Raw genomic sequence first — 18,060 nt, 5'->3', positions numbered from 1 at the left:
ACCCACATTCTCCCCATCACAAGACTGCAAAAAATGTTTCCTTTAGGAAAAGAAATGAGGAATACTAAAGCAGTCTCTTCAGTATTGGCAGGAAACATTCCACCACATGCTGCCATGACACACACAAGCAGGTACCCCATACACACACTTGACTGGCTGATGTTGGGAGAATCACGCCAACCTTTTTTTTCCTCTTCCAAATTCCCTTAAATCATTTCAGTGAATCTGCCTGACCAGAAAACAAACTGCCAAACCTCTCTCTCTTTCTTTCTCTCAGAGACAACACTTCATTATCCCAATGATGTGAGTTATGGCCAAGCCAAGGATAAGTGGACAAGTAAACAGAGATAAAAAGAGACAGAGCGAGAGAGAGAGAATGTTTTTCTCAGAATGCAGTGGTCAGTCTGGTGTGTGTGTGAGAGAGAGACATGTGAGGAATTCCAAACTCTTTGAAGCACTGACAGGCCCACAGAGAGAGATCCAAAAACACAGGCGACATCAAGGCAGAGACCTGCAGCGAGACCTCCTATAAATCTGTTTAAAGTCTGCCACTATTGTGCTCCACACATTGCCACACATTGTGCTCCACCTAAAGAAGCACATCACATGCACAATCACACTCAGGGCATGCTGAACACATTAGCACAACACCAATCAAGTGACCTGATTTCATTTTTCATGCACATCATCTCTGCAAAATCTGAACAAATACTGCTTTTTAAAATCAGACATGGATGAAGGTGAAGTGGAGGGTGGGAGGAAAAAAATGGTAGAAATAAAACAGGAGGCATCTGCTTAACGATCAGCAACGTGACATTCCTACAGATTTTCGTAAATACAAAAACATTTTCCTGAATGGCTGGAATGTGCCTTTTATCACTGCCTGAGGAGACAGGAGGTGATTCAGAAGAGTAGAGGAGGCTGATGAAGAGAAATGAAGTGAAGACCTGAGAAGAGAAGAGAAGAGAAGAAAGGAAAAGAGAAGAGAAAAGAAAAACAAAAGAGGATAAGTGCAGAAATAGAAGAGAAGAGAAAAATAAAATATGATAAGAGCAGAAATAGACGAGAAGAGAAGAGGAAAACAACAGATTATAAGTGCAGAAATCTAAGAGACAAGAAAAACAAAATATGTGCAAAAAATTTAAGAGGAGAAAACAAAATATAATAAGTGCAGAAATAGAAAAGAGGAGAAGAGAAGAACAAAAGATGACAAGAGCAGCAATAAAAGAGACAAGAAAAACAAAATATGACAAATGCAGAAATAAAATAGAAGAGGAAAACAAAAGATGATAAGTGCAGAAAGAGAAGAGAAGAGAAGAGAGAAGAGAAGAACAGAGAAGAGAAGAGAAGAGAAAAACAAAAGATGATAAGTGCAGAAAGAAAGGAGAATAGAAAAACAAAAGATGATAATATGAAAAACAAGTCCAAAAGATTGTGAGACAAGAGTAGTTACAGGAAGAAAGAAGGATATACAATAGAAGATGAGAGAAGACAAGACAGAAAAAGAGAAAACAGAAAAGAAGTTGTCTTGCAGAAGGCATCATCCCAAGGTAGCTTTCTAACCAAGGAGACAATGCAAACCTGCTAGAGATGCCTATACAGCAAATGGCTAATGCATTAGCACACACACACATACATACACACATACACACACACATACACTCTAGCTCACAAAAGCATAAGGACTCACACAACTACACAGACGTAATGCACCCTAGAAAGTGGCAGAAGTGAAAAAAGGAAAAAGAGAGTCCATTTGTACACATACCTAGAGAAGCAGTCATGATGAAGAACTGATTACAGGAGTTTCATTCAAAAGAAGACAAAAAACAACAGAGGAACCACTTGCTGCTTCTCTGACCAGCGTTCTGTCCCCCGTCTATGGGCAGTTTCAGTCCTCACTGAAATAATCTCTCTCCAAAATGCTTTGTTTCTCTAAAGTTCACTCTGAAGTCCTCTTCCCTTTCTTCTCCTCTCAGTGGTCTGCTTCCTGGCACAAACATTAACGGCACAGTTACTGCCTGTTCTCCTGTTACTCTCCCCCTTCCTCCCTCGCTCGCTCCCCTCTCTCTCTCTCTCTCTCTATTTGTCTGCTATGCCCAGATTGAATGAAGTCATTGAGTTGGCCGAGAACGACGAGGCTCCAGATGGAAAACTACTTCACTCATTATTCCTACAGTAATGTGCTATTGACTGAGTGACTCCAGCTTTGAGGAAAGAGAGAGAGAGAGAGAGAGAGAGAGAGAGAGAGAGAGAGAGAGGGAGGTTTAAAGGGAGGAGGGAAGACGACTGCCCCACCTGGTGTGAGGCCGGCAGACACAGAGAGCCCTTCAGTCTCATTTACATATGACTTCACAGCCTTTCACTGAGCACTCAGCATTATAAACAGCAGAACGCTGGCAATCTGTCGTCTACAACCAAAAGGGCAGCACCAAGGGTCAGAGGGCAGGATGTCCTCTTACTCACATCCGTATACTCCACTTCTCTATTGGCATGTGGAGCCACCCAAAACATCTGCTCTTCACCCAAAAAAAAAAAAAAAAAAATCACATCATATTGCTACACTGAAGCATGCTATACCTAGAGAAGTAATCTAGACCAATCTTTAGTGATTAATACCTAGTATCAGTTTATATACAAATATTACTTTCCCTTTAAAGAAAGAACAACAATCAAACACATATTGCCATACGAATCAAAACAAACTTTTTATTAAATTATTTTAAATCTATAATTGTAGCTTGGTGTTTCCAGTAAGAGATTATCTTCTTAGTATATATTTTTAGTAAAAGGGTTGTGTAACTTAAGTAATTTCCAATTTAAAAAAAGCCCAGACCTATTTCTGAACAGCGATACCAAATTAAAAATTCAAATCAAATAAATGTAATAAGCATGTTTCTTCTTACTTTTTTCTACAAATCAGGTGAGAACTAGTTATATGGATCACAAAACATTTCTATTTCTAAATTGTAAAATGCTTGAAACAGAGCTATAAAAGCAGAAAGTACTATTTTAAATTGATCTTGTTTTAATTCCAGCACTAACCCTCCACTCCTACATTCTCTAAAGATCACATGATCACACATTCACACACTGTCCTGCAGCAATGCACTCAAGATGTTCAGTATATGTCAGTTAGGGAATGTATGAGTTGAAATGAAGGACAGAGTGCTTTAAGGAACATTTTACACTATTAAACATTATTACTATGGTGTCTTTTGGGTTAAGCAAAGTTTCTACTTTCTACATTCTTTGTCTTTGCCAGGTGGCTGCTATGGTATTTCAGCTGATTGGTATAGCACTGAGATCCTGGGGTCATTATGATAAAGCCTCTGTATATCCAATATGGATATTTGTGTTTATATGTACAGCTTATACATACATAAAAGCTCTGGAAAAATAAGAGACCACTTAAAATGATGAGTTTCTTTCATTTTACCAAATTGAAAACCTCTGGAAAATAATCAAGAGGAAGATGGATGACCACAAGCCATCAAACCAAACTGAACTGCTTGAATTTTTGCAACAGGAGGGGCATAAAGTTATCCAAAAGCAGTGTGTAAGACTGGTGGAGGATCTCTATACTTATAACTTGCTGACATACTTGTGCATAAGAAACTACACTGCATTATAGACTCAAACTGAACTGTATTACTGACAAAACTACAGAATTATCACACCTTTTGTTATTCTTGACATTTTGTTTAGGGTATTTTGTTGTGGGTGCCAGTTTAATTGTATCAGTTTATTTAGCAGTAATGTAAGGGTGCATGCAGCAACTTCATATTTACATTCATTAAAGATCTTGCAATTTAGACAATCTAGTGAGGACAGTTCTTGCATAGAACAAATTGCATGTGCAGCAAAAAGTGTCCGATGTAGAAAACTTTAAAAACACTGATATTTTTTCTTAAACAAAATGCCACCTCAGATTACACCTAAAACTGACATGGAACCAACAATACAATAATGATCTGACTTCTGTGATCTACAATACAGTCTATAATCAATTCCATGGCTGTAGAATGTTATAATGGTGCCAGAAAAGTTAATCATGAAATGCAAAAGCAAAAGCAGTTTTTGAAAAATCACATGAATTACATTACAAAATCTTAATATTTGAGGATCATATTTTGGACCTGAAGTCTCCAAGAAGGAGTGTATCTTCAGGAAAAGGTCTGAACTTCATTGACTACTTTAGGTTGCATTGTACACATATAATGCTAATAAATGTAGAGTATATGACAAGAATATGAACACAGATCTGCAGGAGGAGCACAAACATTAAGTTCTAGCCACAAAACCTGTATTTTCCAAAGAGCTTATACAGCAAAGGTAGAGCCACAATGAAGAAGCAAGTGGAAGAACAGCCCCCTTATGGTCGAAAGCTGTTATTACAATCACAAACATGCTGACAATTTAGGTTGAGTTAAAATAGCTGAAAAAAATAAGGGCCAGAAGGTGAATCTCCTTTTAAAACATCGTAAAATAACATAAATAACAAAGTACTTGGTGCTCATTCAAATTGATTTGTTCACATCTCAGTGTTTTGATACTTTGAAATAAGGTTTACAAAGAGTTCTATTTTGATGCTGTTCCCCACATTAAAATCCTTTTGCCAATGAAAGTCCTCTTCCTCTCCACAAGCATCTGTGTAAATATTTACATCACTCTGTCAGTGTCTAGTTGGCTGAGTGAGCTTCTGCTCATCTCTTGTTTATCTCCTGTTTATTTAAAATATAAAAAAAACACGGAGAGTTATGTAACCATCTGCAATTTTCCCACATCAGGAAATTAAAATACACAACACATCCTCTAGATATGTAGCCGGGGTCTCAGGGGTTCATCCTTCATCCTGTTTGTTTTTATTTATTAAATTGCTCTGCTTTAGGGTTTAACGCTGTATTAGACAGAGTATCTCAAAAAAAAAAAAAAAAAAAAAAAGAAATCTTTATAATAAATAGTTAATTAAAACTGAATTCTGACCGGGAGCACTAATGTGGCTTTGTGTAATACCGTCTAAGCCAGAGTACGTTGAAAAAAAGCCCTTTATATTTATTAAATGATTAAACTGTTGCAAACAACATGCAACAGTAATAATACTATTATAATATTATTCATTTTAAACACAAATACAATTTATTTAACTACAATTTTGGTGTTTACCTTTTAAATCAAAATAGAGGAGTTATTACTAGACTATTATTATAGAAAAAAATCTTTGCACGAAGCCTCAAAGTTTTAAATTGACCTTTATGGGTCACTTTGCTGGACAGGGATTAAGCAGAGTCATAAACTATGTTTTCCTTCAAAAGAAAAATCTCCATTAAAAACACTTTGTTGTCCACAACTAGGATTAACCCCTGTCTGGGAAACCACCCTAGTGAGTATTTCTCTTAATCCAGAGTTAAATCCTGAGATAAAACAGTCAGTCAGAATGGTATGCAAGTCTACATTAGCTGTAATTCGAAAATTCTGTGTGTTAAAAAACAAAAAACAAAAAAAAACAACAATATCGTACATAATATAAGCACTAATACAGACTCACCCAAATTTCTACAAGAACTGAATTTATTTGAGCATTTTTATGAGCATTATTTTATTATTTTTTATGAGCATTAATGAGCATTGTTTTAATATTTGTATGAGCATTTTTTTTTACTTTCACAGACATTTCTAATTTTGGAATATCCATAATGAAAATTAAAACACTCAAACCAGTGGCAGGTCTCATTCTAACTGGTTTCTAACTAATTACCTTATTATTCTTCCTCGGACCAGTGCAATAGATAGCACTTCTGACCACAGATCAGAAGATTCTTAATTCAGTGGCTTAATAGTTAGAGCACAAGGGTATTGGTCAGAAGGTTGCAGGTTTGATACCCAAGCTCCACTAAGCCGCCACTAAGCTCACAAAACAATCATATTTTTAATACTGTAGAACAAGCAGCATCACTAGCCAGCTCTAAATAATGATAAATTGACTCTCTAGTCTAAAATGAATAATTTTAGTCTAAATTCAGACTCACACTATATGTTCAAGTAGACACCACTTCTAATAAGTTCTTTTAGCTACTTTAGGGAAGTTACAGTAGAGAAAAACTGCCAATAAAATACAACTCTATGGAGCAGATAAAGATAATCCTAGTGGCACCATGCCTAATACGAAGGTAGAGGTGTACGAAGCCCCCAGCACTGAGCTGTTGAGCAGTGGAACTTCTCTGGAATGTTGGTGCTACATCTAATACGTCTTGGATGAGCAGAGAAGCTGGGAATGGGATGGGACGTTGTTCATTCTGTTGTTCATCCTGCCCTCACTAACACGCAAGGCTGAATTTAATCAAATCATCAAGGCAATTAACTCCGAAATCAGTGGAAAGACTTCACTAGACAGTAGAAGCATTTACTTCTACAGGACAAACCTGGATAAGTGTCCTTGATTTTGAAAAAATCAGTAAACGAACAAGTGTGCTAATATTTCTTTTGTCCAGATATCAGTTTCTGCATGAATATAACCCTTATATACACATAAAGTCCACATTACATTACATTACATTACATTTGGCAGACACTTTTGTCCAAAGCGACTTGACAATAGTCAAGTACAATGTAAAATAAGTTTAAAGGTAAAACATCTTTGGATAGGGATAAAAGGAGGACAAAGGGGAATAATAGGATAGAGGAGTGAAGGAGGGGAAGAAGGAAATGTAGTAGTTAGTGTGTTAGAGGTGTTAAGAGAGTAAGTGCTCTTTGAAGAGCTCTGTCTTCAGGAGTCTCTTAAAGATAGCGAGAGATTCTCCTGATCTGGTAGTGGAAGGTAGTTTGTTCCACCATTGTGGAACTCTGTATGAGAACAGTCTGGATTGCTTTGTGTGAATGTTTGGCAAAGCGAGGCGACGTTCATTGGAGGAGCGCAGCTATTTAATACCACTTCCAGTCAGAGCCATCTTGGTAGAAAAAAAAAGTATGTAAAATATGAAATCCAACTCACTGCTTAGAATTAATAGGGAGTAGGCTGATTGTATTTATTTGGCTTAATAAGGATTTAATAGTGCATCACAAGGGCATAATAAGGACTATATGAAACACCAACTGCTGACTTATCATCGTGTTGCTCTCAGGATATCTCATGCGAGACAAAAGTGTATCTGTCCGTCATTAAACAGTTGTAGATATTTCACTGCGCAGACCCTGGGAGAGATTTGCACATCCTAAACTCCTGAATGGCCGAGGCCACAGGAAACCTGTTTCCTGGCCCAAAGGGCCGCTTCCTGTAACACTGGAGGCTATTTTTAGAAGCTCAGTGTTTTTAAACACAGCGGCTGCAGGATTTTTCACAAGGGAGGAGATTCTGGTGTGAGACGCAGTTGAATGCTTCTCTGAAATGCATGCACAAAGCCTATTTGTCAGCTCACACCAAACACACACACACACACACACATATATATATATATATATATATATATATATGTGGAGACGTGCACATCCACAGGCACATCCACCCACACACTCATGCAAAGTCATAAACTGTGTCGCATAATGGGCATGTTGCCTGTATGCTTGAGTAATATTACAGGTCAACTTGGACTGGAGACACACACACACAGTGTACTACACAGAGTACATATCACTGTACGATTACAAATGCACTCCGAAATGATTTGCTTTAAAAGTTGTGGATTTGTTTTCTTAAAGGGTTCTTCAGTACAGACAATGGTTCTTACAGATTATTAAGCCCAGTTCATGCCTAAACAATATGCCAGGAGTCTACATAGAACTACATAGAACCTTTATGCTTATACTGCACTTTAAAGCCAACTTTAAACAGACAGACGTGTCAATGTGAAGCAGAGTTTGTTAGAAAGTCTGTAATCATTAGCAAGCTCTCAATTTATTATTTCCAAATTACTTGTTAAATACAAATGTTTGAACACCTGGTCAAAGTTTTGTTGATTAAAAAAAAATGAGTCAACAACTCCTTTATAAAAGATGTATTTACTATATTGGGATAAAAATGTCAACTACAGAATTTTATCTTTTGGTTAGTTTAGTAAATTGAAACTGTGCTCTAATATTGCTAAATAATGCTATGTTCAAGTTAGCTTTGTTTTTTGTTCTGAAGACCTATTCACATAGTGTTACATTCTGTAGCAACTGTGTGCTAAAATAATGGCTTTCAAAATAATACAGGAAGAACAAAATCACTTTGTAACTGTAGTGCACAAAACCTCAATGCTGCATAATATTATAGTACAGTTTTTGTGTAAAACACAGTACTATTAGTTTTGTATCTCTCAGCTTGTCAACTATGCATTAGTACAGTTGTCCATGAAGGGGCTTTAAAGAGTGATTTGTTTTTATGACAGTGGGGTAAAAGTGAATTATTTCTAGAAACAGAACAGGAAAAATACAGTAAATACTGTATTTAAGTCAGGGAAAATCAGTGGATCATGTTTCCAGTGCTGGTGCAATACTTCACGTTTTTGTTTGCTCTCAGTACAGGGGCAGACAGGTGAGCTTAGTTTACCTTGCTGTGTCCTTGAGAGCAGGTGCTGTGCACTGGACTGAGGGCTGTGGTCTACGTGGTTGAAGTCATACACGCTCTTCACTGGAAGAATAAAGCAAGACTCAATAATCCTTACACATACATATACTCTTATACTCTTACTTTCTATATACTGTCTTGCAAATGTACATAAAATTAAGCAGCTCCAACTTTCACATGAACTGTGAAGCTGCACATATGTTGCGGTTTATATGCTTTATATGTTTATATGCTTTATATGTTTATATTTTTTTACATACAGTTAACTGGTGGAATTAAGAGGAAAACCTCATCGGCTGTGTTTAATTTATGTCTACACATTTATACTTTTTTACTTTTTTATCATTAAGTGATCGTAAATTCATTTTTGAAGCCAAGGGACCTGCATTAAACACAGTTCACTAACCAAACTGTAAAAAATCAAGGTTTATATGACTCACCATAAGGTGTGGGAGGTGACACTGGAAATGCTGGTGTTGCTGGAGGATGGTTAAGGTCCACCCATAAAGATCTGTCAGCCTGAGGATTGAATTCTCCATAGTCCACAGTGTCAGTGCCATAAACAGCCCCAAACTGATACACAAACAACACACACATACACACACTCAGTCATGGTGTGGACTGTAACGTCAGGTTTACTAAACTTAACAGAAGAGGACATATTATTCAACAATTTGTAAAACAAGTTAGTGCAACAAGATTGTATTGTGAGTAATTTTGGACCATTTGTGCCAACTCATTTATTATTAATCTCTTAAACAATGTAAAAGACAACAACTGTGTGCAAATAATGTTGAAAAAATTTATTTCTAAACACACAACTGATTGATATATTGAGTTTGATATGACAGTGGCAATAATAATAAGTGAGTCAAAAATGAAAAAAAAAAAGGCCAAAAACATTGTTAAATTTTAATGGAAGTTAACTTATTAACTTATGAAAGTACGAATAAAAGTAGTTTTAGAGCATTTCTATATGCCTTTTCATTATAAAATATGTATACAATGCAGGTTTAGCTCTGCCAACATGATCAGTTGATCGCTGGTTCGAATCCTGTTCATGTAGCTCGCCATTGGCTACCGGAGCCCTGACAGAGCACAATTGGCCTTGCTCTCTCCGGGTGAGTAGATGGCACTTTCTCACCACATCACTCAAAAGGGTGATGTTGATCAGCACGAGGCGTCTGTGAGCTGTTGTATCAGAACCGAGTCGCTGCGCTTTCCTATGAGCGCACTGTGATGCTACTCGGCAATGCTGCATCAGCAGCAGCTCAAAAAGAGACAGAGTCTAAATTCACACGTATCGGAGGAGACATGTGCTAGTCTTCACCCTCCTGGTGTGTTGGGGCATCACTAGTGATAGTGGGAGTCCTAATAAGTGGGTTGGGTAATTGGCCGTGTAAATTGGGGAGAAAATGGGATAAAAAAAAAAAAGATAAAATTCAAAAAATATATATGTATTCAATGTGAGGTGTATTTGTTGTGTTCAAATGATTTACCAATTTAAACAAATTAAACCAATAACTCTCTTTTCCATGTTACAAATACAGGTACAAAAACAAACACCCACACACACAGACACAGACACACAAGAGGCCGGATGATCACTCTGTCTCAGCGTGAAATGAGTCATACTTGTGAAATTCACCTTAGTTTCAGAATCACATGGCAATGTGGGTGAATGTGTGAGTACGCACCTGGGACAGTTTAGAGAGAGGAGGCTTAGGTGACACCAGTAACAGATCACCAGCGGCACTCCTGAATCGAGGCTGGTTGGTGACATCACTTATCTGCCTACGCTTCCAACCTGAAAGAGAGAGAGAGAGAAAGAGAAAGAGATTTAATACTTATTCCATGAAAATTCCATAGTACAGTGTCATTTTGGAAAAAAAAAAACTCCTTTCTGTGTGTGTATGTGCGCGAGTGTGTGTGTGTGTGTTTGTGTGTGTGTGTGACTCAAATGACCACTTTATAGTAAAGTCTCAATCATTGCAATTATCTGAAACTTGATTTTTAAAGTTTTCAAGTTGCTTTAGGAATTTTTCTCATTCTAGCGAGGTCATTACACACCAATGAGTTACTTTGATCTGTTTTAACTGTGTGTGTGTGTGCACGTGTGTGTGTGTTATCCTGGAGGACTCCTGTGGTACACATTTAGGTGTTGATTGGCTGGTAAGTAGAATCAGATGTGCTGGAGCACAGAAAAACATTAAACATGCAGCATCCAAGACAAGAATTTGGAAGACTGGAACTATGGTTTATATTATAAGATTGAGTGCACAGGCTACATACAGCAAATCCGTGTACATTCACTAATGCTCATTTAATTTGTTCCATGACAAAAATGTGCACAAATAATGCACTATATTCTAAATCACTATCATCGTGCCTGCAGCCTGAACACACACTGAACCTTGACACACTGTAGCTATCTTTATACTGAAACTGCAGCTGTAGCATTGCTCAACAATGTCATATCCTTAAAGAATGGCTTAAAGAAGGTCTTTGAGATGATATTAAAAATACAGCAATGTTGAGGAAATAAGGTTTATAAAGATTATAAATGAATCATAATAATAACAACCCATTCTTCTAGAATGAAAGGCCGTTTATTAGGAGTAGACACCTGTTGTGAAACAATGTAAAAAAAAGTTCAAGTCATGCCTGACAGATGGCACCATATGGATGGGGCATTCGATTTCTAAAATTGCGCGGGCATCTAACATTCCTTGATCCAAAATGTCACATCTATATCAGGAATACATCATAAAATGCCTACCATTACCACACACAGTGGACAGTGGCAGTGGATGGTAATGATCATGACTAGTATAACCTGGTTAAAGCTGTTCTTTAGAAAGGAACTTGGCACAAGTCATAGTACCTATTCCAACACTGTTTTTATATAAAACACACATTTGTCCAACAATAAAAAAACTATTAGGTGTACCGTATTATAAGGCGCACTATTAATATACGTCTATTTGCTGGTTTATTTTGATATATAAGGCGCACCGGATTATTAAGGTGCGTTTTACCCGACCATAGTAAGGAACAGGGGTGTCGCCATGTTTCCCTTCTAATGGGGAAGCTAGGGGAAGCTCCCAACTAAACAAAACTGTAATTCTTAAAAAATTAAAAATAAACATTTTCTTTCAATGTCAAATGGGCACTGGATGTTAATCTACAGAGATTTCTCTCCAGAAAACTGTTTATTTGGGTGAGTAAAACGCTTCAGTTTATTCACAGTAATTATACAAATGAACTCCAACAAATGAACGACTTCTGTTGCTTTTTAAATAGGCAGTCACGTTTCAAAATAACTTTATTTTTACGTAAATTACATAAATCATTTTTTAAACGTTATTATAAGAGCAGTTTTTTTATTTTATTAAATTTTTTTTTAGCTTTCTTAAGTTTTCTTTATTTTCAAACCTATTATAGACAAATTGTTACAAAAGGTAGAGAGGAGCGGGGCTGCGCACGGGACAGAGGGGTGGGGCTAAGCTCAGGGGAGCATCAGTAGTGAAAATTAAAACTCAGAGAAAATCGATTTTCCTAAAAACACATCGTCCTTACCTGTAAATTCGAATTAATCAATAAAATCGATTAATCCCCCAGCTCTACTCTAACCCCATAACAGGCATTTCTCAAATCAACAAGCACATAGTGGAAGTACACACCCTTTAATAACTAAAAATATTAATACAGAATTCAGCTCTTGTGAGTCATGTGTGTGTGCGTACCAGATCTGTCCAGTTTATATTACTTATATTACTGGCAAATTATTAAAAACCTCAATAATGGAAGCATTTGGGGGCTCTGGGCGGTCCAGCAGACTAAGGCGGTTTCACTAATATCCAAGCATTGCCAGTTTGAATCCCAGATGATGCTGCTTAACACTGGTAATGGGTAGATGGCATTCTCTCCCCATCACTCTTAAAGGAGAAAACTGGTGTGAAATGGGCTTGGGGTGTAGTGAAACATGATAGAGTACTTTTAAGGAATAGATTCCCTCCATTCTCCCCCTAGAATTCCGAAATACAGGACTTTTAGCCAATGCTCCCTACAGGCTTATAAGCCTGCTCTTGTGAAATGGACTTGTGGTGAAATGGGGGTGTTGTGAAATATAAAGAGTACAATTTTTTGTTGAATAGTCCACCTCCGTTCTCCCCCAGAAATTTGAAATACAGTGCTTTTAGCCAAAGCACCCAACAGGCTTACAAGCAATTTGAAAAATGTATTTCAAATTGCTGGGGGAGAACAAAGGTGGACTATTCAACAAAAGTTTGTACACATTATGTTTCACCTCACCCCAAATCCATTTCACATCACATTTCTCCTTGATATAATTGTCAGTACAGGGGTCTGTTAGTTGATATATCAGAGCTGGGTCACTGTGCTACCCTCCAAACATGCATGCTACCTAGTGATGCTGCAGATCAGAGGCAATTTAAAAAGAAGCAGTGGCTGATTTCATATGTATCTGAGAAGGCATGTTTCTAGTTTTCACCCTCTGGGTGTTAGAAGCATTATTAGTGATGGGAAGAGAACTAATGAGTGGGTGGGTCAATTAGTCTTTAAAAGGTTAAGGAGAAAATGGGATAAAGTTAGAGAGAGTAAATTGGAAGCTTTTTGGGAATCAACTGTGGTGCAACTGTCTAAGCACTGATTGAACTTGAGAACTAATTAAGGAACAGAAAAATGTTATTGTAATGTTAAAAATGTTATTTCTTATTTCTTATAGCCGAAAAGTGTAATTTTTGCTTTGTAATACGACCAAATGTATGGAACTGTCATTGCAAGTGAAAGTATCAGACTGAGGCAGAGGCTTAGATGATGGTTCAGGTCGTCTAAGCTGAGTGTGATCTGATGTGTTCAGTGTCTAAAAAGTCAGTTCCAGCTTAACAATCTACCGACAGCAACACAATGAGGTGAGGAGAACTAAGTCTGTAAGGTATCTTCCACTTCAAATGCATTCCAAAGCCTTTACACAATACAGCTTCAAACCCCCACGTGCACACACACACACACACACAGACACTCCAAATAAGACATGTGCCAGAGGATATGTTACAGTAATGACATGCTACGTATTTCTATCCAGCAGGATCAGGGCTCTTTTTCACTCAGTCATAAAAGTTCAGTGTGTGAATGAGTGAATGAAAAGGGAAAATCCCAGACATTCTTTAAAAAGACCCCATTCATTACAGTAACCAAGATTACTGTGATTTTCTGTAGGTCAGACTCTGACATATATCACCATAGTCTGCTATCAGCTTGTATTTTTACATTATTTGAATCTGCAGTTGTTCTTTACATTGTGACCAAATTGATGGATAATAAGATGAATGGACCAATAAAAAAGCTACAAAAAGACATGGAATGAAATCTGAATGTTTTAGACATTTTACACTTTAAAACTGGGCTGGAAGGAAAAGTGAAGTTAAACCTCAAACTCTATGTTCCAGATTCCTAAAATGCACCAACATTTTACTGTGATGAAAAAGCAGTCCATTAAAACATCAATGTGGATAAAAAGCAAATTCAAAAAAGCTAAAATGGATTTAATTACTTTTAAACAATCTCATAAAGTTTTCAAACATGCTTGCTGTCACTAGAAAGTCTAAAAGCATGTCTAAACATTAAGCTTTTTAATAAATACATTTAATGTATGTAATTAAATTAAATGTATTTAATATCCATTACATATGTTTGGACTGAGGATTTTTTTACTTGACCAAATATTGTTATTGTTTATTAATAGTTTGTTTGTTTGCTCTATTGACCCATTTGGAAACTGATTTCTAAAATCTTTGGTTCATTTTGGCACCTTAACAGATGGAGCACTTATCATTAAAATGTGCAAAAAAGTCAAATGGCTGTTATGGAATGACTGTTAAAAAAACTGCACTGGGAAACAACATTACAACTTTATGAACTAGAATTAATGCACTGCTACACATTTGTTGTGACACACAACCTGGTTACTACTCTGTTCATGAATCTGTCTCTATGACTTTTAATGTATCAGAAATATTATTTCATGTGGACACACTGAAAACTGGTTTAATTATTCTTAAGTTATAATAATAAGGAATGCAAGAAACCAGTTAAAGCTGAACTGATTTTAGTAGTAGTTTTAGGGTCCTTTAGAAGGTGAGACTCTCCTCTATTTACAGACTTGTCAAGTCTCCCGGAAGTTGCAGGAGTCTACCATATCAATAATGGCTCCCTGATGCCAGTCTCCAAGAGTCAGATAAAATCTCCCAGAATCTAGAATGAGTGGCCAAAGTGTGAACACAAACGTACACATGTGACACAGACCAGGTCTAGTCTATATAGAGATGTGTCTGCCTTCAGAAGTGCAGTCTTACAGCCATTTAAATTAGGAAATGTTGATCAATTCAAGAAGCAGATTAATGATCAGTAACTGTTGTAATGGTCAATTACTTTTTGTACTGGTGAACATGAAGGTGGTAATTGCTGCTCTCATGGACACTTCTATCCAGACGCCGCTGGTCACGATCTTCACCACCTACATCGCTGTACCATGAGTACACTGAGCAGTGTTCAACCTCACATACAAGATAACGCCTTACAATAGGTGTGGGTGTTTCCAGGCTGTCACCTGAGGTAAGGTTGGCCAATGCCAATAAGCGAAAAATGTGTCCATAAACAAGCATTTATTTTACAGTATATAAAGTATACATCATTAAGGTGGTTAAACATCTTGTATCTTTTATGTAAAGTTTACAGGCAGAGAAACAATCTCTGCTGAATGGATGAAAACATCTCTGGATTGCACGGCTGTTTGAACTGTTAGCAGCTTCAAGCTCATGGGGAATGAACTTCAATGTTACGGAAAGTGTGCATTCCGTCCAACAAATTTACGACAAGTGTAGCACAGTTAGCCGGGAAGAGCATGTTATACTGGCTCTGCGAGCAAAGGGCACTATGTCAAATTAAAACAAACACGTGGACACACACACACGCACACTTTTACACAATTCTGCTTATGCAGGCACACGTACACACTGCTTACCCAGAATCACTTTCGTCACAGACAACTGCAAAGGAGTTTATTTTCCTTAGATCTACCTGCTCAAAGCACGACACAGAGGTCCATTATGTGGACATGTGTGTGCGCTGCCATAACTTAAGTCTACCCTACAGGGCCGCCGCTCTGCATACGCAGACAACGCAGCCAGCGTTAGGCCTCAACCATTTTGCAGTTGCAGGGAGCCAAATTGACTGAGAATGAAATGTGTTGAAATTATGACATTATTAAATTTAAAACCCAATGTGAATTATTTATGATACGCTCATCTTTTTTGTCTTTAAACATTGCATGGGGCACCTACTCTACTACTTAAAAGCAGCACGTTATTATTTTTGTGCATAATATAATGCCCCCACCCCTATTGCCTGAAATGGCACGGCTCGGTTTGCTCTGTTGGTTGTTGCCAGATGTGACATTTTCCAGTCAAATAAATAATCAAAAAATGCATGGAGGCGCTAAATCTTGCGCATGTTTAACCATTTTTAAAGTGTATGTGGCCATTCTATACAAAAACTTGTCCAGTGCAATATTTGTGTAAGTTAAAAACTTAAAATAAAATAAACAAATAGGATGAAAAATCGTAACTTATCTGGCAACCTTATTCCTAACTAAAGTAGCAACGCTACTTGAGTTTGGCAGGAGACAAGTTCACCGCACGAAGTTGCTACTAAATGGTAATTCAACTATGAAGCGACGGTTTGAGTCTGGAGCTGAGAAGAAGAAAAAGAAGCAGAAAGATGAGGCCCATGCATCCCTTTCTGGTGAGTAACTTCGATGATAAAGGTTTAAATAGTTTTGATTACTTATGTTCAGTGGAGTTGCCTGAGCTAGTTACGTTGGCTTTGCTGATTTGGTAGCTTTAAACGCTTAACTAGAAACTAATCTGGGTATTGCAAGGCACGTGGCACTTTAATAAAAAATTAATAAACAGAGTAGCCTACCTATTGACTAATGCCGTCAGTGCACTATGGTCTGTATGACAGCAGGATCAGACAGCTCTATAGATTTTGACAGGCTGATATAAATACACCACGAATATAAACGATAATTTCATAACCTTTAAGGCTGGCTTGTGTAAATGACGTGTCCACTGCTTAAAATAGACATGCATCGTTTCATTTATTATTTATACATTATAAATAGTACTCTTGTGCTGTTCTTCACTGTTATTGGCCTTACTTATAACGTTGTAAATATTCACAGTTACATGTGTAATTTTAATAAATAGTAAAATTTTGCGTAAACCTTTTGTGTTTGTGTGTGTGTGTGTGTGTGTTTTTTTTTTTTTTTTTTTTTTGGGGGGGGGGGGGGGGGGGGGGGGTCTTCCTGACCAGTTATGCTTAGGGCCTCCAAAACCTTAGCAGCGGCCCTGCTACCCTAGCCAACATAAGCTTTCTGCATCAGTTAAAAAAGCACAGAGAGTGAGGTTCCCTATTTTCTTTTTCTCTTTTTTCTTTTTCTGACACAGTGAGCACATTCAAATGTCTTGCGAGGGTTTTTTTTTTTTTGCAGTGTTGATTGGGGGGTCTGTATTTAATGTTTGAAATTGCAATTGTTCCAATTAGGTTTCCAGCAAAAACAAACGTAAGGCCTAAATGTTTAGCATATGCCTAGATGACAAGCATTTCATTCAGTGTAAGAGACCATACTGGAGACCAAAACAACCACAAAAAGACCCCTGGGGAAGAGGTGGCATGTCTGGTTTCAAATGAACCGATGAGTAGTTTAATGTGGTGTCAGATTTGATCTGACCCAACTATCAAGTCTGCTACACGAGACTGAGTTAAATGTGCCCAGATAATTACTACAGCTATAAACTATTGCCTACTGTGACATTCTTTCATAATAAACTGTACTGATACACATACACTGATACAGGACTCTTCCTGTATTTACTTTCTTGCTCCTGCCTCATACAGGTCTGACCAATTTTGGGGATGAACAATTAGATTACAAAAGATTGCCAACATGCACTTTTGATTGGAATTTTCCATATCATTTCCTTTGGAGAAGAGGCCTTTCAGGTAACAATCTATAGTTACGTAAAACTATTGAGTTTTATATCTTGGTCTTTTTAAAAGTAATAAAATAGTAAAACATTAAAAAAAAGTTGGAATGTGTATTTTGTATAAACAAATTAGTGAATTATACTAATTGAACCATTACTTGTTAGATGTAAGGAACACCATTGTACCAAATATTAAAAGAATAATTAGAAATGGAGTTAGTAATTAAATATTTACACTGCTGGTTAGGATTTTTTGGGTTTCAGACATCTTTTGGATAATCAAACATGCACCAGGTCAAATTGACCCAGGAACACCATTACTGTTTCTCACAAATGAACATAAAAGGAGGGTTAAACAACCATGTAGAAAGACCAGATCCTGTGGTCGTGTTAATATGTTAATCTGTTAACATATTAAAAGGATCAAATTATTGACCTGTATCA

General features: G+C 37.1%; 1 protein-coding gene across 1 annotated transcript in view; it reads right to left on the bottom strand.

The window, feature by feature from the left end:
- The window catches only part of si:ch211-191a24.3 (tensin-3), a 68,471-nt gene that overhangs the window by 19,072 nt on the left and 31,339 nt on the right, over positions 1–18,060 (bottom strand). Inside the window, exons 15-17 of the mRNA XM_015604839.3 lie at positions 10,243–10,352; positions 8,986–9,118; positions 8,528–8,608 (exon numbers count right to left, since the gene is read on the bottom strand). Of these exons, the coding sequence (XP_015460325.3) occupies positions 8,528–8,608; positions 8,986–9,118; positions 10,243–10,352 (324 nt within the window). The remainder of the gene's footprint in view (positions 1–8,527; positions 8,609–8,985; positions 9,119–10,242; positions 10,353–18,060) is intronic.

The sequence above is a fragment of the Astyanax mexicanus genome, chromosome 1 (assembly GCF_023375975.1).
Source record: "Astyanax mexicanus isolate ESR-SI-001 chromosome 1, AstMex3_surface, whole genome shotgun sequence".
NCBI lineage: Eukaryota > Metazoa > Chordata > Actinopteri > Characiformes > Acestrorhamphidae > Astyanax > Astyanax mexicanus.
Note: the sequence above shows the minus strand (reverse complement) of the source record. Positions and strands in the feature narration are given on the sequence as shown.